The following is a 20375-nucleotide window of genomic DNA, read 5'->3' as shown; positions in this document are numbered from 1 at the left end:
ACCGACCTTTACGGAGGTGCAGAGGTGAATAAACCATGAACTCGGGACAGGAAGTCGGGGGAGAGAGAGAGTCATACTTCCCAGATGAGGTGGAGAATGGGGGGCCCTTCTGAGAAACGAGGCTGATGCGAGAGTCATTCCGGGGACGGGCTCTTGAAGCCCAAGCTAAAGAGTTGGGGGTTGGCCGGAAGCCGTAGGTGATGGAGCAGGAGGAAGACGGACGAGCCCAGAACGTGGGGGTGGTTCTGAGTGGATGGGTGGACGGACAGGGGTCGGTGGAGGGGCGGGAGGTAAGGGCTGGGGGGAAAGGACTGACCCCCCGCAGCTGTGGCCTCCCGGCTCCCACACTGGTCCACGGGGAGCCAGGGGCCCTCGGCAGGAGGGACGACCGGACCCTGGGTTAGGGGCGCAGAACCGGCGTCTTCTCTCCATCCTCCACGGCACGCTTTTCCGCGGCACCTGCTGCTGCAGAGTCTGGTGGGATGGCCTTTAGGACACTGGGGTGTTGCACGTGTTCCCGGAACCTCGGACATCTCTGCACCTCCCTGGACGGGTCGTCTGCCTCCTCCCCCAGCAGCCATAGCGCTCCTTGCCGAGGGCAGGCGCCCTGGCCCCAGGCAGCCACGCCTCAGACGGCCCAGGAAGGCCCACGGAAGCCAGCCTGCTGTCTGGAATCCGGCGGCGGCGGGAGGCGGGGGCGTGGATGGGTGCCTTTCGGAGTCCCCACCCCGGATTCTGGGGCTGTCACCCACAGGGCTGGCCTTCTGTGTCCTCGGGAAGCTGGTAAAGGCTGCTCACGGAGGCTCCTCCCTGCCTCCCCCACGGAGGGCAGGTAATTATTCTTATGTGTTGCTGCCGATTAAACACGCGGAATAGCCTGGAGGAAGGCTCAGGTGTCACCTTTGATGTGCACAAAGGAAGCTCTCTCTGCTCCTGGGGTTCTCACCCATCCATCACTCTCCTGGTGGGTGGAGGGGAAGGGTGGCTCGGGCATGAGCAGAGCTCAGAGGACCGGTTGGAATCGGCTTTGTCTTAATATCCTCCCTTTGATCTGCTGAGAGGCTGACAGCGAGAGGGGAAGGATCTCATTAGGTGACATAAATCAGAGCTAATGAAACCACGGTCCTCGGACAGACGCAGACTTTCCTGTGTGGGGAGAGGCGGTGAGCGGTGTTGCCCTAACCCTCCGCTCCGCTGAGGGGGGACACAGAGGTTAATTAAGGCTCCGTCTCCTGTACCCCCACCCCCGCCCCTGCAGCAAAGCTCGACTTTAAGCTTCTGGGGGCCTAGACGTCAGCGTCCGCTCTGCCCCCCCGACGCTGTCTGTCACTTTAGGACGCTTCCTCCCGCTGGGGTGCTCGGGGTTCCAACCCCCAAGAGTTTTCATTTCTGGACTCAGTGTCGTGCACACCCTGGGAGGCCGAGCAGTGGGACCCCAGCTCTTCACGAGACCTTGGCCATGACGCGGGGCAGGAGTGGCCGTCCCCCTTGGGGTCTCTGGGAGGCTAAACCGGGCCCTGTCTGTGGGGCAGAGAAGGGTGAGTGCCGTGTGCTCCCCAGTGGACCAGGGCAGGAGGGAAGGGAAACTGGCTCCAGGCCCACCGCCTTCTTTGGCTCTGCCCTCCCTTTGCTCTGTGACCTTGACCGTCCTTGACCCCTTTCCTCCTTGGTTGCGGGGGTCCCTTTCAGCTCTCACCCTGTGACTGGTCTCTTCTCGGTAGGCAGTCCTATGAACAGTGCCGGAAGCGCTCAAAACTCCATCAAAACAAACAAAAGCCACACAGATTGAATGCCCACTTGGCAAGTTGCAGGGAGAGGACACAGCCCATGCCCCCAGGGGTCTTCCCGTCTGATCAGAGAAAAGCGTGGTAATGGTCAAAAGTCCAGAGCTGGCCTTGGCCTTCCTCCCACCTACACTGAGCATCCTTCCCATCCTTCTGCCCAAAGCTCCCTGCATTCCAAGTCTGTGTCCCAGTTCCAGAAGTTTCTCTCAGAAAGCTATAATCGCCATTGAAATTAAAAGGCTACCTAATAATGTCTGCCAGATTTCTAAAAACACTATCGGCAACTTCCATTCTTTAAAAAAGGAATTGTGTCCAAGTGGTAAAATTCTAATCGTCCTGAAATGCTTGTGGGCCACGGGGGTGGGGTTGGCTGCCTGAAGCCTCTACAGAACGCTAGGCATGTGTGTCAATTAAAATGAAATAAACATAGAGGCTCCGTTCCTCAGGGGCACCAGCCTCCCTTCAGGTGGTCAAGAGCCGCAGGTGCCCCGGAGGCAGGAGGCGGCAGCCGGCATCATCCGGAAGTGCTGTCTCAGAGGGGACCAGAGGCCCCGCCCCCTCGCCCTTCAGAAAACTCCTCCCCTGGGGACCAGCTCAAATGTCACCTCCTCTGTGAGGCCTGACTGGATTTCCCACAGGCAGAGGGCGGGTCCCAGCTGCAGAGTGTTTTCCACGGGCTCACTTGACCAAGTACCAGCCGTGGGTTTGGAGCCACAGGCTTTGGAGTCAGACCCACGGTTTCACCTCTGAGCCCACTTTCCTGCAGGCAAGGTGAGAAGTACGAGCTTCCAGCTCCACAGGGCTGGGGTGGAGATTCAACGTGCAAGTGTATGTGAAACGCTAGCGCGCCTGGTGGCGACTAGCTCTCAGGAGACGCTGGCTGACGTTTTTGTGTTGCTTCATTAAATAATAAGTAGTCTAAGAGCTTCTCCAGAGAGGGGCTGTGTGCAGCTCACGATGGAACCCAGAGCCGAGCCCAGGGCTGCCTAGCCGTCGGCGCTGATGAGCGCTTGGTGTGTTCCGTGCACTCCATGGGATGGAAGGTCTCAGTCCATCGGGATTGAAGTTCATCCACTCCGATGGAATCGAGGGCTAAGGACTGATACTGGCTGAACTGAGACTCCTGCGATGAGGGGCATCTGGGAGCCTGGTGGTTGGGGGGCTGCGGTAGTGGCTTTGTGAGAGCCCTCGGAGAGCGCACAGGCCTTCTCTGGTGGGGGGAGGCGTGCAGGCTGCGGTCTCCCAGGGAGCGGTGAGAGTGTCCATGTGTAGAGATGCCTGGGCGACAGCCGGTCGTGTCTGCTTGGTGCCCAGGTGGTGGAGCCCTTCCGGCAAGCCTGCCCCCTGGGAGCCCCATGCCCTCCCTCTGAGGCTGGAGGCTGGAGGCCGGCACTGGCAGCGGTGTTGACGTGGGAGACTGGGGCCCACTGCCTGCGGGAGGCCCAGGCACGTCCTTGCGGCTCAGCAGGTGCCAGTCTGTCCCCGAGCCCTCACCTTCACGGTGGCCCCCCGGTGTCAACGGCTGCCTCGTGCACAGGGTCACTGGGTCCAAAGTGGCTGCTTTCTTTCTATTTTCACCTTCTTTCACTTTTCTTTTTCGTCTCTTCTGCTGGGTCCGCTGGGCCTCAGGGGTGTCAGTCCCTCTCCGCTCCTAAGGGCTGTGTCCTACAACCGCTGGACCTCCACGTGGCGTGGCTCAAAGTTGGAGAGACCCTGCAGCCACTGGAGCAGAACAGACCAGGGGACCCTCCCTGGGGACTGCGCTCAGAGAGCAGGTACCATGCCTGATCCCTTTTGAATGGATACCTGGTGACAACAAGTGGATCAGCTGATGGCCCACTAGGAGCTGCGAATCTGTCCCTCTGTCTTGAGTTTGACTAAGATCTGGTAGGACATAGGAAGGGTTAGAGAAAGAACTTGCAGGGAGGGTCTGTTCGGTCACCCTAGTGCTCTGCGGGCTGTAAGCGACCTTGGTCTCCAAATGGGAGTGTGCCTTCTGCAGCTCAGAGAGGTGCCGTCCTTATAGGGACCCAGGCTGCTGGAAAGAAGCCCTACGCTTGAGTCCAGCCCTGCCGCTTCCCCGCTTCGGGCATTTCCCCCTCCTTCTCTGGGCTCCTGGCCCTTCTGGTGAGCTGAGTGGGGCGGGAGGCTCCCTCAAGCCCCTAGGGAACAGGGTCTGCGTCTGCACCCCCGCTCTTCCGGTCTCTGTCACTGTCGGTGAGCAGGGTCCCAGCTCCATCTCTTCTGCTGCCGCGGGCTCCCAGCTGGGGTCTCTCCTCCCTCCCCTTCTGTCAGCGGGACCAGGCCTCTGCCTGCGCCTGCGGGGCTTGGAGAGCAGGGGCCCAGCCCTCCCTCCTGGCCTCCTGGGGGAGCACGGGGAGCCGCTTGGCTCTGGAGAGGCTCCGCGGCTTCCCCAGAGCCCAGGCAGGCCCGGACTGGCCGGTGAGGTGCCTGCTGGCCGGCAGCCTCCCGGGGCGCGGAGCCCAGCCCCCGTGGGAGCTCGGGCTGTTGGCTTTACTCCAGGGCTCCGTGGCATAACTGCCGTCTTCCTCCCTGCCAGAGAGCTGGACCAGCTCCTCAGCTGACCCCTCCCCAGAGCAGGGGGCGCCCCGCCCACCCTCGAGCACGGGACCCGGGAGCCGGAACCCAGGCTGAGGGGTGGGGGCTGCTTGGAGGACACCCGGCCTGCCAGGGGCTGGGCAGGGTCCGCAGGAGGGTTCCTAGAGGCTAGAGGTTGCTGGGGGCAGGGGGCCGCCCCACACAGGAGAGGGGCAGGGGGAGTGGAGGCCGGTGCCGCTCGGTTTCCTCTCGGCCCCTCCGCACTCCTCTCTGGGCACCTTGGGGACCCTCCTCCAAGGGGGCTCTGACCTCAGGAGGACCTGAGGCCGCCAGGTGCCGAGCTCCTCCCTGGGCCCCCCAGCCCCTCTGCACAGCCTCCCTGTTAGAGAGGCAGCTGGGGGCAGCCTCTGAGCTGTGCGTTTTGTGTGCATTTCACCTCCGAGTGGTCTCGGATGGGCGCGGAGTCAGCGTATACGGCTGAGGAGACCAGCCCAACAGGTTAAATGAGGGATTTGTGAGGAGACCCGGCTGCTAGCCAAGTCCATGCTCACAGGACCCCCAGGGTGAGAGCTGCCGCATAAGGTGCAGACACTGCACAGGACCTACTTATTCTACAAAGTTATTCCTGTTTACTGGAAATTCAGATTTAACCGGGCGTTGTCCCAAATACTGCGTGGGACCTACTTATACAGAAAACGATTTGTTATTTACCCGAAATACAACTCGAAGTGGGCAACATGGATTACTGTGTGGGAAATCCAGCCCTGCTGCCTTGGGTCCGCGGCCCACGCTGAGCCCACCTGTGCCAGGCCCGCCCAGATGCAGGCTCAGGCCTGACCGACCTCGCCCGCGACTGTCCCAGCTCCAACACTTGCCAGTTTGCTGGATTCCCCCTTCGGCACGTCCCTGTCCCCAAGCATCGGGGCAGGGTGGGAGGTGCTGCAGACACTTCCTCTGCTCTCAGCCTCCCCCAGGCCCCCCCCCCCCCCCCCGCCTACGGCCTGAAGCCTGTGCACTGTGGACGGAGGCGGGGTGTTCTCCTTGGTCCAGCCCAGCCCTTCCCTGCGAATGGGAGGGCCGACCAGGGAGAGGTGGCCCTTCTCAGCCCTCCTGCCCCTGGGCTGCACCCAGCGCAGCAGCAGGACTAATCAGGGCCGTGGTGACCTGTGAAAGCGGGCACAGGCGTGTGTGAGGGCACACGTGTGTGCTCACACGTACGCGCACAGAGGCAGCCCCCGGACGCCAAGCTCACCGAGTGAAGGCCGCCCCCCTGCCTGGCCCCAGCCCCGGCTCGCGTCCGGCTACCCGCCTCTGTCCTCTGTCCTTCAGCGGGACGCTTCCCCGGGCGCTCAGGTCCTCACCCTCCTCCCGCCCCCAGGACTGGTGTCGCGGGGGGGTGAGGCACGTGGATTTGGGCTCAGACACCTGGGTGGAACCCCAGCTCTCTAGCGACCTTGGTCCCTCTGTGAAACGCACGCTCAGAGCCCCTCATGGCGTTGCTGCCAGGATGCGGATCACACGCCTGGTACCGACCTGGCCTAGGACGAGGGCTCGTAAGTGGGAGCAGTGACGCTGCGGGGTCACGGTTGTCCCTGGAGGGGGAGCACCCCTGCCTCGGGGACCCAGGCTCCCTGGAAAGGCAGCGGCCGAGAGCCAGGCTGCAGCCCCGCGCGACCCCCCCGTGTCCCACGGGGAGGGGGGCTTATGGATTTGACCTCCTAAGGGAGTATGAAGTCCGTGCCCGCTTCTCATCCACACTGGCCCTGTGTCCCCTGCCTGAGGCCCTCATTCATGAGCCCCGCCCGCCACTGTCCGGGCCTAAATCCTACCTTCCTTAAGGCCGTTTGTGCGGCTGCGGTCTATGTGGTCTAAGTGGGACTCAGGGTTCAGCTTCCTGCTCACGGTCTCTGGGAAAGCTGGGACCAAGGTGCTGCCCCACTGGGGGTCTCCCCAGGCCCATGAGGAGCCTCCGGACATCTGCTGGGGTCTCTGTGGACGGGAGTGAGGTGAGGGTGAGAGCCTCACCACGGTGGAACGGGTGTCAGAGCAAGACCACGCCCGGTAGGAAGGTCTGTCCGGGTCCCCTCCGGCCACTGGCGGCTCGGCCAGCCCCAGGCTGGGGAGTCGCTCCCCTGTTTATTTGAGGACACTGCTGTCTGTGAACGGTGTGTCGTGGAGGGTGTGGGAGATGACGTACCCAGGAGCGGGTGCTGGAGCCCGGGGCCTGGAGTGATGGGTGACTGAACCGCAGAGCAAGGCCCCAGGGCCAGCCGAGCACTGACCACAGGACGAAACGTCTGGCTCCCCATTCAGGCTCCCTCTCCCGTCCAGCTGTCCCTGCTGCCGACCAGAGCGTCAGAAGCTCTGGAAGGCCTGGCTCGGTGCTGGGAGACATTAATGTGCTTATGACCCAACCGATGACCTGGGAGTCAGGTTAGAATTCAGGTTCTGACGCAGAAAGTCTGGGACGGGGCCTCAGACTCTGCCTTTCCGACCAGCTTCCCGGTGGTGCTGAGCTTAGGGTCTGTGGACCACACTGCCAGAGGATGATCTGCTGCACCACTGATGCCCGGGGCCAGGGGCGGGCGCTGCGGGGGGGGGGGGGCGATGACGGAGCCGGTGTGGCCAAGCCTGCTCGATGGGGTGGAGAGGCGGTGTGTGAGTGCGGGGTGCAGGAGACGGTGGATGGGGCAGAGGGAGGAGCTCCAGGTTGGTACAGGGATCGGCGAGGCGTGTGGACACGGGAGCGTGCTGGCGGTACGGCATGACGGTGAGAGGTGTGTTATCTGCAGCTGGATTGCCTGAGCCTGAATCCCAGCTTCACCGCTTCCTAGACGTGTGACCTGGCGCAAGTAACTTAACCCCTCTGTGCCTCATTGTTCTCATTTGCAAAATGTGAACCTCACAGGCTGTGAAATTAAATGACTTGATACACACAGTGCCCCGGAACACAGCAAGTGCACGCTTGGTAAACGGGGCCTCCGACTGTATGAGGATGACGCTTCAGGCGCCGCCTCCGACGGTCTGTGGTGGCGCGCTGGGCAGGGGCGTGAGGTGAAGGGGCGTCCCATGCGGGGCACTTTGCAGGGCATGCTAAAGGCTCCTAGAACTGCCGGGGGCGGTCCCCGTGCCAGGGGGCTTGCCAGGCCGGCACCGTGACATCCCCGGTCAGAGCAGCAGGGGCTCCTTCAGGAGAGGACCCTTTGGGGTCTGGACCCTGCAGTGGTCATTTCACCCCTCGAGCTCCCACGGACGTGCCTGTCCCTCTCTGGGCAAGGTGCTTGTGCAGAGCACCTGTCTTTTCGCCCATCTGCCCGCCTCCAGGCTGGCCCCTCCTCAACACCAGAAACCTGGCCACGTCCTTCTTTGTTTACGACCCTCCCTGGCTCCCCGTTTCCCTGACACAACACAGAATCGCTGGCAGGGCCCTCAAGCTCCAGCCCTGCCTGCCTCGCCGGCTGCACCTGCCCTGCTCCCTCCGGCTTCCCCTTGCCCTTCCTGAAGCCCCGCCTGGGCCTGGCTGCTTTGGTCCCCTGCAGGATGCTCTCTTTCCCACACACCGCCCTCCTCCACTGGCTGCTTCCTCCTAGTCGGCCAGGTCTCCACGTAACATCACCTCCACCTGGAGGCCACTCCCAACGCCCCCCCAGCCATCACACTGCGCTGGAACGTTTTCCGACCTTCCCACTGAGCTGTGAAGGGCGGGGACACCGTCCTCTTTGTAGCCGATGCTTATCCAGCACTTTGCAAACTGTCTGTGCATAGAGACATCTAGGGCACTCTTTAGAAAGAGATTCCAGGCCCCACCCTGGCCTTCCGAGCCAGGCCATCCTGGGAAGGCTCCTGGAGCCTGTTCCCACCTGTGGTCCCCAGGTCACCAGCACAGTCAGACCATCGAGGGTCTGACGACAGTGACCGAGTGACAGGCACTCACCGAAGGGTCTGTGGCCGTCAGGTCAGGTCTGATGTGGGTGGAGGTCTTTCCTAGTTGCAGCTTTTGGGGCCTGTCCTGGTCGGTTTGCTCTCCCATCCAAGGCTCCTGTGTCTGCCTGTTCACCCACAGCTCCCCTGCTGGTGAGCCTGGGGGTTTCTCCCAGGGCTGGGAGGGACACTGGTGAATCGGCTCAGGGAACAGACAGGAGCACTGCCGGCTGTCAACACGTGGGCTCGTGCTGCTGGGACGGAAGAAAGGCACCTCCGCCACCGCCCAGTCTTCCTTAGGGTCAGCATGACGGGGCCTTCGGGCCTGTGTGGTTGAGGGCTGGCGTTTCCGTGATGTAGGTGCCATCTGCCCGCACGGAGGACCAGGCCTCAGTGCAAAGCCCCTCAAGACAGCAAAGTCCAGGGGCAGATCCACGGCCACAGGCCAGCTTGTCTCGTCCCTGTGGGACCAGCTGCATGGGGTGATGGGGCTTCAGCCCGAGCCCTGGACCAGGAGGCGCGTTGGTCAGGGACATCGTGGCTGGGGCACAGCTGTGAAAAGCTGGCGTGGGCTGTCTCCTTGTCCTGCTGGCCGCCAAGAGTGTCGAGACCTCACACCAGAAGTCCTCTGCCACCGTGGACCCTCTGGCTGTGGACAGACTGGACCGTCCACCACCTGTCTGCCTGTTCTGACATCCAGGAGCCTCCCATAGGCCATCAGCCAAGCAGGGAGCCCCGTCCAACACCCGGGCCCTTGAGCCGGGGAGCAGGGTCTCCAGGGCCGAGCAGTAGGGAGCGGCCTGTGGTTTTGAGGAGGCGTTTCCTTTGGCCACGTCCAGGGAGGAGCTGTCCCTGTGTCCGTGGTGGGAACATCTCTGTTATCCGGCCTCAGAGTGGACAGGGCTGGGGAGAACAGCGTCCCCAGAGCAGGGAGCCGCAGCACAGATGAGGAACTTGAGCGTGGCAGGGGGAACGCTGTTGTCCACAACTGGGCTGTGGGTCCAGTCTTGCGTCACCGACGGGAATGCAGGGCGGAAAGGGCCAAGAGCTGTGGCTTGGAGCCGAGGCGAACCCCGGGGTCCCTTATTCCCAGGCACCTCGGAGGCTGCACTGGCCCAGCACTGACCCTCCCCTCTCTCCACCAGGCGCCTCGATGCCAACCTCATCTCCCTGGTCCCGGACAGGAGCTTCGAGGGGCTGTCCTCCCTCCGCCACCTGTGGCTGGACGACAATGCGCTCACCGAGATCCCCGTCAGGGCCCTCGGCAATCTCCGCGCCCTGCAGGCCGTGACCCTGGCCCTGAACCGAATAGGCCACATCCCCGACTACGCCTTCCGGAACCTGTCCAGCCTCGTGGTGCTGTGAGTGCTGCCCCTCCCCCCACCCGCACGGCTTCGCTCTTGGCTGTGTCCCTGAGGTTTCCGAACCTTCTGGTCTGCGTTTCCCCTCCTAACGTGAGGATGACCATCTCCTGTTGACCCCGTGGGGCCATTGTGAGGCCAGGCGACAGAAGAAGTGCTCTGAGAGGCTGGAAAAGAGGAATTAAGCCGCGATTCCCTCTGCTATTATGTGCGAATATTGTAACTATACCGCACTAATGGGAATGCATGCCCAGAATCTCCTGAATGATTTCCACCATATTTGACAGTCGGGCAATGGGTGGATGCAGTCTTGTGCTTTGGCACAGGGGTGGGATAAACTCACCTCATCCCCAGGCCTGGAGAAGGAGAGAGAAGCCAGCGCTGTAATTAGACAGCAGGGCCCCGACGGGTAATTCCCTGGGAGGTAGCATCTCTGGCAGGAACTGGAGCCCGGGGTTAACTCTGTCCTCCCCCCACCATCCCCCCGGGGAACTTTGGAGTGCAAAGTTCACAGGGTAATTGCCAAGGGCTTGGAGGTCACGTGTAATTGCTTTGGGTTACATCCTAATTGCCGTGGGGACGTAAGGCCTCCCCTGCTCTTGGAAATCTGGTATGATTTTCCAAACCAGGGAGCGGACGAGGCATGAGTTTGTCTACTTCTCTGTCCTGGGAGACTGAAGAAGTGGGACCAGCATCCTCCTGAACCCCATCCTCTGTCAGCACGGCCACACGGTCCTCCTTGTGGGCGCCAGTGAGGGGTACTGACTGCGGCGGAACAGAATGGGGCGGCTGATTGCAGCTTTGGTGATGCCCTGTGACATCGTGATGGTCCCTGGCAATAAACGGCGTCAGGTCTCTGAGAGACAAGACTACTGGAAAAATGCGGCCTCAGGATGGGCCCCTGACGAGCGAGCAGCGGAGGGTGTACCGAGCCCCGTGGGGGCCCTGCAGAGTGCAGGGGTAGAGAGCCGGCCGCTGCCTCAGAGTCTGGTGGGCCAGTCCCAGTAGCAGGGTGCTGGTGGGAAGGACAGCAGCGCTGAGTCCTTAACTCAGGCCGAGGGGACCGGACGCTGAGTCAGGCTCGTCTCGGCGCTCAGGGCGGCCAAAGCAGCTGGAGGAGGGAAGTGGGGGCCGGCTGGGCCGGAAAGTTGGCTTCGAGTAGGCAGGTGAAGAGCAGGGGCTCCAAGCAGGTGTCAGCAAAGACCCGGGGGCGTCGGGCTGCTGGCTGAGGCGAGCGTGCCAGTGAGGCCGGAGAGAAGGCCGGGCAGGTGCGTCTGCGGGCTCAGAGCCAGAGCAGGAGTCCGGCTGTGGCCTGCGTGGGGCGGGGGAGGCTGGAGGCGAGAAGGGGGTTGGGAGTCTGGTTTGAAGAACGGGCGGGAACAGGGGAGACTGGATCTAGGAGGCAAAGTCCAGCTTAGGGAGGAGTCAGGCGTGGCCCTGAGGGACGTTGCGAAGGAAGAATCCATCCGACTTGAGGTTTTCACAGGGTGGGAGGCCAAGGTCGGGGGCGCGAGTGGGGGAGTTCGGCTACCGCGGATCCAGGAGGGGCCGGGGGTACCACCGGGCACAGGATGGGAGGGGCCCAGGGGCCCACAATGCTGAGAGAGGAGAAGGCCCAGAAGCATTGCCCCTGCCCTTCAGGTCCTCTGGCCCTGGGACGGGGGACATAGCCTGCCGTGGCCGGTGACCTTGCAGGGCAGAGTGGGCTGGAGAAAGCCGTCCAGGACCTAGGGCTGAGCTGCAGGAAAGCGCAGAGGCAGAGTCAAGAAGGTGGGTGGACGGGGGTGTGGCCGGAGGTGTGAGGCAACCAGCGGGTGGAGAGGGCCTTCGTTTCATCCCGAACGCTGGGCCTTGGTCAGGCTGCTCTGCGCGGCCCTGCGGGGACCGAGGGGCGCTGAACTGGACAGCAGTGCTGTCCTGTGTGGGGTCTCATCTCTTCCTCTGGACCATAAGCCCCAACAGGCTGGCCTGCAGAAGGCGCTCGGGACGCCTGGGGTGACCCAGTCGTCGTCTGTAGGCCTGGGCTGCACGGTCAGAAGCTGAGACGCTGTGGACCAGAGGTGCTGGCGGGGCTGGGGGACGGGGTGGGGACGGAGATGAGCTTCAGCGGGAGGTGCGGGAAAGGGGAGTTTGGTGACAGCGAAGGAAGCATGAGGGGGAGGGGCTCGTTCCCAGAGGCCAGGGCTGTGTTCTCTCTTCAAACCCAAGCCCCTGCGGTGGGTCTGTCTGCCTCCTGGGCATGGAGCAGGTGGGGAAGGACCCCCTTCTCTCGAGACCCCCGGCCCTGCGCACCATGTAGGATGGGGTCTGCCTGTTGCCATCTGAACGTCTTGGAGGCCAGTCTGATTTCTTCCCCATGTACGTGATTTTCTTTTCCTTCCTGAAGATGTCTTCTAATCCATGAACTTTAAGAATATGACACAGTGTGGAATTTTCTGCCTCCAATTTTCCTGAAACAATGTATGCTTTGACCTGCGGATTTCATTCTTTATTGTAGAGAGTTTTCTTTTGTGTTGCGTTTTGAATACGTCTTTGTCTCATGTCTGGATCCTGGCCCTCAGAGACATCAATAGCCCAGTGTTGACTCACATCGATTAGTTTCCGGCTGTTTTAGCCTTTCGCTCTCATGCAGCCAAGCTCACCATTTTAGCTCAGGCTTTTTCTCTGACACCCATTCCACTGCCAGCAGTGTCTATACTGTTCCTTGTCTCAAACTTATTGAGTAGCTTTTCATTATTATTATTATTTTATTTGTTTATTTTTGGCCGTGTTAGGTTTTTGTTGCTGGGCGCGGGCTTTTTCTAGTTGCGGCGAGCGGGAGCTACTCTTTGTTGCGGTGCGCGGGCTTCTAACTGCGGCGGCTTCTCTTGTTGCGGAGCACGGGCTCTAGGCGCGTGGGCTTCAGTAGTTGTGGCACGTGGGCTCAGTAGTTGTGGTGCACGGGCTCAGTAGTTTTGGCTCGTGGGCTCTAGAGCACAGAATCAGTAGATGTGGCACGTGGGCTTCATTGCTCCACGGCATGTGGGATCTTCCTGGACCAGGGATCTGGGAACCAGTTGGGATCCGGTCGCTGAGCCCACCTGTGGCCCCTGCATTGGCAGGCGGATTCTTGACCACTGCGCCCCCAGGGAAGCCCTACTGACTGGTTTTTTACTGATGTATTTTTGGTCCTCAATTCATTTCCTTTCTCTACAATGTCATTTTTGCTTTCACTTAGAAACGCTGTGTTTGAAATGTTTTGCTGGGTGGTTTTGCAGCAGAAGGCAGCTGTGATAATGTCTTGCTGCTCGTGCATCCGTTACGTTTTCTTCTAGGCTTGGGACTTCACCGGGCCCCGGCATCTCTCTTCTGCTCTTCTTGTTGTATGTTTGCACAACTGCCATGTGATTTCACTTTCTGGCTTCTGCTGGGACAGCTGCATCACCTCGGCCCCCTCGGCTCTCCCCCAAGGCTGTAGTTTGTGGGCCAGAGCGGTGGGTAAATGAGGACCCATCCGCCTGTGGGTGCCCAGGTGCGCTGGTGCAGGTAGGGTGGTCCCTCGGCAGGGTCAGGATGTGGTAAATGCAGGAATTCGCTCCCTCCACGCAGGAATTCCCTTGGGCTTCTGGTCGTTTCCTCAATGCATGAGGAGCCCGGAGCCTTCATTTTACTTTCCCTTCCCCTCTTCCCTAGGAAGCCAGCAGTGGGGAGGGAAAAGGACATCCACAGCCGCCTCTCTTCAGATTTGGGGGCTGCAGGGAGAATCCTCAGGATCCTGTTTTGTCACCAGTTCAGTTTCTGACGAGGACGCTTCCTTGGCCACAGTCTTTGCTGTTTATTTACGTTATGTCTCTGCCCTTGCTCTGCTGCTGCTGGTAGTATTTGGGGTGGGGCAGGGGGCCTGTCTCTGCTGTTTTTGCTCATCTCACTAGGAATTGGGAGAAGAATATTCTGTCACCCGTCTCCATCTCGGAGCTGGCCCACAGCTCACTCCGGCTGTAACGGAAAGCTCCCCTTTAGTGACACGCTGTCTGCAGTGGTTTGCTGCCGGCTCCCCCAGTTGTGTCTGGCCCCTGACCCAGGCGGCTGTGGGTCCCGTAGAGGAAACCCCAGCTGGGGCCCCAACATCGGGCCTCTCCCCTCAAGCCTGGTGGGAGCCTGGTGGGAGCCTGCTTCACCTCGGCCTGTGGAATGCCTCCGGTTTTCTCCTTCGATAGGAAGTCTGAACGGCGTAGCCCCTGGCCACTCCAGCCTTGGAGACTGTGGCTTCCGAAGTCCATCTTGGCCCGTCGGTCTGTCCCTGGAGACAAAGGCTGACCCTCTGGGGTCACTGTCCATGCCTCCCCCACAAGCGCGTCTGCTTCCCCGCCCCAGCCCGATGCGGCGCGCACCTGTCCTGACCCGCCTCTCCTCCCACACAGGCATCTCCATAACAACCACATCGAGCATCTGGGGACCCACAGCTTCGAGGGGCTGCACAACCTGGAGACTCTGTGAGTGCCGGGGTGGGGGGTCTCTCCTGCTGGGGACGGCAGTTCTGGCATGGGGGTGGCGGAGGGGAAGCGGCAGGACTGGGGTGCTGGGGCGTGGCCTTTTTCTGGAGCGTCGCTCCCAGTGGGTTCCGCCCTCCTTCAGGGCGTGGGCTGTGCCCCCTGGGAGTTTAGGGTGGCCCTGCCCGCAGAGAGACCAGGACAATGAGATCTTAGACAGAGATGGAACTGCGAGGAGAGTGAGGGTATTAAGCCTGGAAGTGGAGGGCTCGGGGTGGGGCGGGGCTGGCTTGGCAGCAGTGACCCCCAGCCCCCCCCACCGTGGGAGAGCGGCTGCTGACGGGGCGGGGGGGGGGACGGGGGGGGAGGGTCTCCGGCTGCTCTAACTCGCGGAAAGCCTGGCAGGAGGCGCCCGTTCAGCGCCCAAGCTGTGGACTCTGGAAAAGCCACATTATTTACCCATCATCATCCTGGAATTCTGCTGCGGTCAGAAGGCACCCAAGCCCTCAGCACCTCCTCTGCGGTCCCGCGGCCCCCTCAGAGCGGGCGGGATGCACCCCCCTGGAGCCAACAGCCGGCCCACGGGAGGGGAGGGGCTGCACCTTAGCGCCGGTTGCAGGCCTGGGAGGGCACGGGGCAGAGCAGGACCCCAGGCCAGCAAGGGTGAGCCCCCGACGCACGGTGCTGGCCCTCTCGCCTCCCCCCAGCACACGAAGTGGCATTCCTGAGGGGAGGGGTCTGCAAGCATCTAAAGCGGCAGAGGAGAAAACGTGGGAGACAAGCTGTGACTGAGAAGGGGGGCTGGGCTGGGGCCTCTGCGCCGGGGGCGGGGCTGTCTGCCTTTGTGGCCACAGAGGGAAGCGGACAGGAGGTGGGGACCACAGCTCCGGGCTGTCCTGGGCTCTCTGGATGGGGCACAGACCTTCCAGCCTCTCCACCTTCAACCCGATGCCCGGAGGGCTGGGGGGCCCCAGCCTGGGGTCAGGAGGGCTGGGCATCTCCTTGCCACTGCACGTGGCTTGGGCTGCGTGCCCCCTCGCCCCCCGCCAGCTGTCACGGGCAGCCAGACAGTTAAACGGGACAGTCTAGGCGGCTCGGTCACATGCTGGGAAATGGATGTCTGGGGAGCTGGCGGGGCCGCCCGGAGTTACCCTCCGTGGGGACAGAGCACACCTGGGGGGTTAACTGAGAAAACCCACCGAAGCCCCCAGCCAGTGCCCAGTCTCTGTGCCACATGTGACCTGTGCAAGCCTGCCGTGTGCTGGGTGCCTGGGGCCCCGGATGTGGGGGTGGCCAGCACCCCCTCGAGGCCTGGGCTGCAGCCGCCCTCCCTGGGGGATACGGAGTGCTGGGGCAGGTTTGGAGCTGCCTGGCGCCCAGAGAGCAGCAGGGAGGCCAGTGCAGCTGCCTGGGGCCAGGTGGGGCTGTTAGCTCTGTCGGGAAGTCGGCTGGGGAGGGGGCACACGCTGGGTGTGGGTTGGCACCTCGACTAGCGCTGTTTCTTCACGGTCGGGGCGCGCTGCTTGATGTTTCCTCAGGGAGCCCCGGGTGGCAGCGCAGGGCGTCGGGCTCAGCTTCAGAGCCGGTGCCGCTGGCGCCCACTCACCTTCCATCTGCGGCAGTGCTTGGCTCACTGCACAAAGCCCAGGGCCTGCATCCACTTCACAGCCGGGAAGGCCAAGGCTGAGAGACCTGCACCGCTGGGGGGGGGGACAAAGCCTGCAGCCCGGCCTCAGCCACCCGGGGGCAGTAACACCCAGTCTCCCAGCCACGGGGCCCAATCTGCAATTCCCCACCCTCGGTGACGCTGGATTAAAGGAGAGCCCTGTGCAGAGCTCTCCCGGAGACGGCACCCCATGGGGACCAGCCGCGCCCCACCCCCTCCTCCTCCGGGGCCTTGATCTCAGCACCCTCCCGCCCCACCCCTGAGGGCTGAGTTCTTCTTCCAACTTTGGATCTCCCAGTGAAAAGGGGGAGAGTGCATTCTTATCCTCCATCGCCCAGAGCTCGCTGCAGGGGCCGGAGGGGCAGCCACATGCAGAGGGGGGAGTGGCTGGGAGAATGAAATGGGAGAACGAAAGGGGGAAGGTTAGGTAGCCCAACCTTGAATTGTGGCACAATTGGCCTGCTCTGCAGCCCCGCGGTTACCCTGGAGCTTTTGTGTGCGCGTCTCTCTGGAAGGGCAAGTCTCCCTGGGGCGGCATCTCTGCACTTAGACTCTTCTCATCAAACCCTCCTGCCCGAGCTGTGGTTTGGCTCCATCCGTGGCCTGACCCTTCCACCCGGGGAGGAGGGGCCAGGTGCAGGCGCGCGCGCGCACACACACACAGAGTCACGCGGCTTCTGTTGTGACCTCTGCTCTGAAGGCTAGGCTGCCGGGGTCCCACGCCCGGTTCTACACATGCCAGCTGGGTCACCCAGAGCCGGAGGCTTCACCCCCTCACCTGCAGGAGGAGTAACTGAGGTGAACATGCATGTGCGTCGCTCTTTTACTCCCAAACAGCCCACACACCCAGGTGATCAGGACAGGGGCGGGGCCGGGGCTCGGGCTGCTGTCCCGCCCTCCCGCTGAGCAGAGCAAAGCACGAAGGCTCCCGGCGGTGGGTGGGTGCAGGCCTCCCGCTGGGAGAGGCTTGTGGGAACTCGGCTGCCGTTCCCCCCCCCCACCCACCGCGCTGCCCTCACCAGTTCAGACCCTGCAGGAAAGCCCAGCTGGAGGCAGACAGGACAGACTCTATCCTGTACCCACACCTCCTTTCTGCTCCCACAATGAGGATGCCCAGCCCCTGCGGGAAATTTGGAATCAGAGGTGGGCCAGCGCCCTGCCTGCCAAGTACTGTTTCCTCCACCTTCCAGATCAGACCAAATCCAGAGATTTGGGGTGAGATGCCCAAGTTTCTACAGTTTGTAAGTGATGGTGGAACCCAAGCCTCTGGCCTCCTGATACATGGCTCCATTTAGTGCCAGCTCCCGTGAACTCAGACCAGTTACGGGACTTCCCAGGTACCTGGGCTGAGAAATAAGAGAAAGCGTGACCCAGAGCAACCCTGGGAGGTTTCTCCGGGGAGGTCTCAGGGATCCAGCCAGGCGCCCCGGGCCCTGAGGTCAGTGTTTGGAAATCACGCTTGGAGACGACGGGATGCTGTTCAGAACTGTCACGGATGGTCCTGGAAGACCCAGCTGCAGTTGCGAATAAAATTGTGCAAAAAGAAAAGAAAAGGCCCAACAAACATAATTACAGCCTGAGCACCGCCCTGTACCAGCCCCCCAGATCCGGGGATTTGGGGTTTGCAACTCAGCTAGAACAGAGGGGCTGGGCTAGGAGGCGTCTGGGGACAACAGCGCCTTACCTCCCTCGGGCCTGGGTGATGGCTTCTGGGCCGCCTTATAACCTCATTAAACAAATCAGACTGACTGAGCCCCCGGGCTGGCTGGACCTCCCCGCTTCAGAGGGGAGCCTGAGGCCCCGGCAGGAACAGAAACCTCCGGGCTATAGCTCCCTCGCTAGATCAGGACCAGCATCCAGCAGAGGTCTGGGAGGCCTGCAGGACGGGACGGGGGTTAGAAGATTCTGCCTTATGATCCCAAACTGCACATTCCATGTAACACCTCCTCTGGTGCAGACACCCCAGGGGTCTGCTTCCGCGGAACATTTTTACTTCACCGGCAGCCAAGGCTGCAGTGTGTCCCTCTGTCTCCGCCTCACTGAAACCACCCAGGCCAGCAGATTCTGCTCTAAACCGGCTTTGACTGGGTCCCGAAAGCATCCAGCCACCTCCCGGTCCTGGGCGCGACGGTCAGCTTTAGGCCAGGGATGGACAACCAGGCAGCTTTCCACGGAGGTCCTTCCAGGGACTGGACTGGAGTTGGTGGACCTGGATTCAGACCCCGGCTCTCCCACAGGTGTGTGACACGTGCAAGTCACCTGAGCTCTCAGGAGCCTCAGTTTCCACACGTGGAAAGTGGGGGCGATATTTTACAGTTCGTGGAATGAAATTCACAGCCCTGGAGCCCTGTGGGTGCTTAATTTACGTTGGCCTCTCCAGCCTGTCGTCCCGTTTAATGATGGACAGACAGCAATGTGCCTTTCCTCCCCCTTAGGTCATTAATGTTCTTTTCGTTCCTCCCTCTCTCCCTCATTCCCTTCTCTTCCACAGCGCCGTGTCAGAAGGCAGCAGGGAGAGTGTTGTCCGCGGGTGTCGTCTCACGGTGGCCCGAGCTGTGGTCACCTCCTCTGCAGGGTGGACAGGAATTCCCGGTCAGTCAGGGCACAGCCACTGTATCAGTTTCCTGTGGCTGCCATCACGAGTTACCACAGACTTTGTGGCTTTAAAAAAACAAAACAAAACAAAACAGAAATGTATTCTCCCATAACTCTGGAGGCCGGGAGCCCAGAGTCAAGGTGTGGGAGGGGTTGGTTCCTTCTGAGCGGCTGTGGTGGAACCTGCCTGGTGCCCCTCTTGCCGTCTGGTGGCTGCCGAGGCCCCTGGTGTCCCTGGGCCGGTCAGTGCTTCCTCCAGTCTCTGCCTGTGCTTCACACGGCCTCTCCGAGCATCCCCTTCTTATAAGGACCTTGCCACTGGCTCCACGGCCCACCCCAGTAAACCAGCCATCTTGAGAAGATCCTCAACTTAATTATATCTGCAGAGACCCTTCTTCCAAACGAGGTCACGTTCATAGATTCCCGGGCTCAGGACTCGGACGTGTCTGTGTGGGGCTGCAGGTCGATCCACTCCAGCTGCCCGCTGGCCGGCGCCCAGGGTTTCCTGCCTCTGGCCCGACGTCAGCCCGTCAGGCCCGCGGCCGCTTGAGGCCAACCTTGTAGGAGTTGAGGATCTCTTTCCTCGCCAGTTTTTAATCCTCTTACATTTGTGGGTTTATTAACTGCAAATTAGTGGGGGTTTGTGGCTTATAGAAGAATTTATTATTCCATATAAAACTTTTTTTTCTGGCTTTTCCCACAGAACCACTAATGACTTCTAACAGGCAGAAAACTGAGCTCCGGATGGGTCTGCTCTGCGTCCTAACCAGGACGGCTGTTATAGTCGTCCCCAGCAGGGCAGATCCCCCTGCAACCTCTCTCTGGGCAGTCAAGGTCACTGCGCTTATCACTGCTCCCCGCTGGCTCTGAAGGTCCTGCTCCCCCAGCCTCCGGGCCAGCTGGTGTGCAATGCGGGTGGAGTGCCCGGAACCACGGGGCAGCAGGTTCCCGGGTGGACGCCGCGGAGAGGAAACTAGGAAGTTGAGGTCTGGCCCCCAGGGCCCGTGGGCAGAAGGCACCGGCAGGAATCGAGGGTAGCCACCCTCCTTCTTCTGTTTCTTTAGTTCACCGGTTCCGTGAATATTACTGGGTGTCCAGTATGTGCCAGGCCCCCACTGTGGGCTCCGGGGGAACATTTATGAACAAGAAAGACGTAGCCCTCATCACAGAGACTACGGGGCTCTAGGCCGGGAGTCCCGAGCGCCTCTTAACTTACCACTAATTCCGGCGTGTCTGCCCCCAGCACCCTAACTCCGGCCCCCGGCGACCCCAAGGCTCAGCTCCTGTCCCTCTGCGTCCTCCGCGGGCCCCACTCTCTTCCGTCCCGTGGATTTGCCGATGCCTCCAGCACGGAGGTCGTGGCTCCTGGACCCCAGACTTCCACGTCCACAGGCCTTCCTGCCACGCTCACTTGGGTGCTGACTGACATGCCAGCGGAGTCGCCCACGGAGCCCCCCCACCAGAAGTGTCCCCAGCTCTGCGGAGGCAGCTTTGCTGGACCTTGCGTAACGCAAGTGCTCTCCTGTCACGTCCCGCATCCAAGCTCCGTCTTCAGCTCACTGGGACGGTCTGAGCGCTTGATGCCCACCCCCGTCCCCAGGCCGCCCTAGTCTGTCCCCGGGTTGTTGCCATGATCTCGTCCTCGTCACTCTGCAGTCTGCATCCCGCGCGACAGCCACCCGGACTTGAAACACAAATCCAATCCTGTTACTCTTCTGTCCAAACGCTCAGTGTCTCCCCGTCCGACTCTGGCCTCGGGTGACGAGCCCCGCTCCCAGCGGCCTCGCCCTTGCCAACGCCGGGTATGTCCCGCCTCCCAAGCCCTGCCCTGGCTGCCTCCTGTGTCTGGAATGTTCCTTCCACAGTGATCTGCCTCCTGCAAGACTTTGCTCAGATGTCACCTCTCTAGGGAGGTCCTCCTCCACCACCATTTTGCAACTCCTTCCCGGCATTCTCCTTTTCCTGTTTAGTTTTCTCCACAGTCTGAGTCTTCGTTATTCGTTGATCGACGTCATCCGTG

General features: G+C 61.5%; 1 protein-coding gene across 1 annotated transcript in view; it reads left to right on the top strand.

The window, feature by feature from the left end:
- LGR6 (leucine rich repeat containing G protein-coupled receptor 6) overlaps nt 1-20375 on the top strand; it is a 95305-nt gene that overhangs the window by 50149 nt on the left and 24781 nt on the right. The window contains exons 5-6 of the mRNA XM_060126131.1: nt 9410-9625; nt 14026-14097. Coding sequence (XP_059982114.1) covers nt 9410-9625; nt 14026-14097 — 288 coding nt within the window. The remainder of the gene's footprint in view (nt 1-9409; nt 9626-14025; nt 14098-20375) is intronic.

Source organism: Lagenorhynchus albirostris, chromosome 2 (assembly GCF_949774975.1).
Source record: "Lagenorhynchus albirostris chromosome 2, mLagAlb1.1, whole genome shotgun sequence".
In the NCBI taxonomy this organism is placed as follows: Eukaryota; Metazoa; Chordata; class Mammalia; order Artiodactyla; family Delphinidae; genus Lagenorhynchus; species Lagenorhynchus albirostris.
The sequence above is the reverse complement of the archived record's forward strand: the minus strand, read 5'-3'. Positions and strand labels throughout refer to the sequence as shown.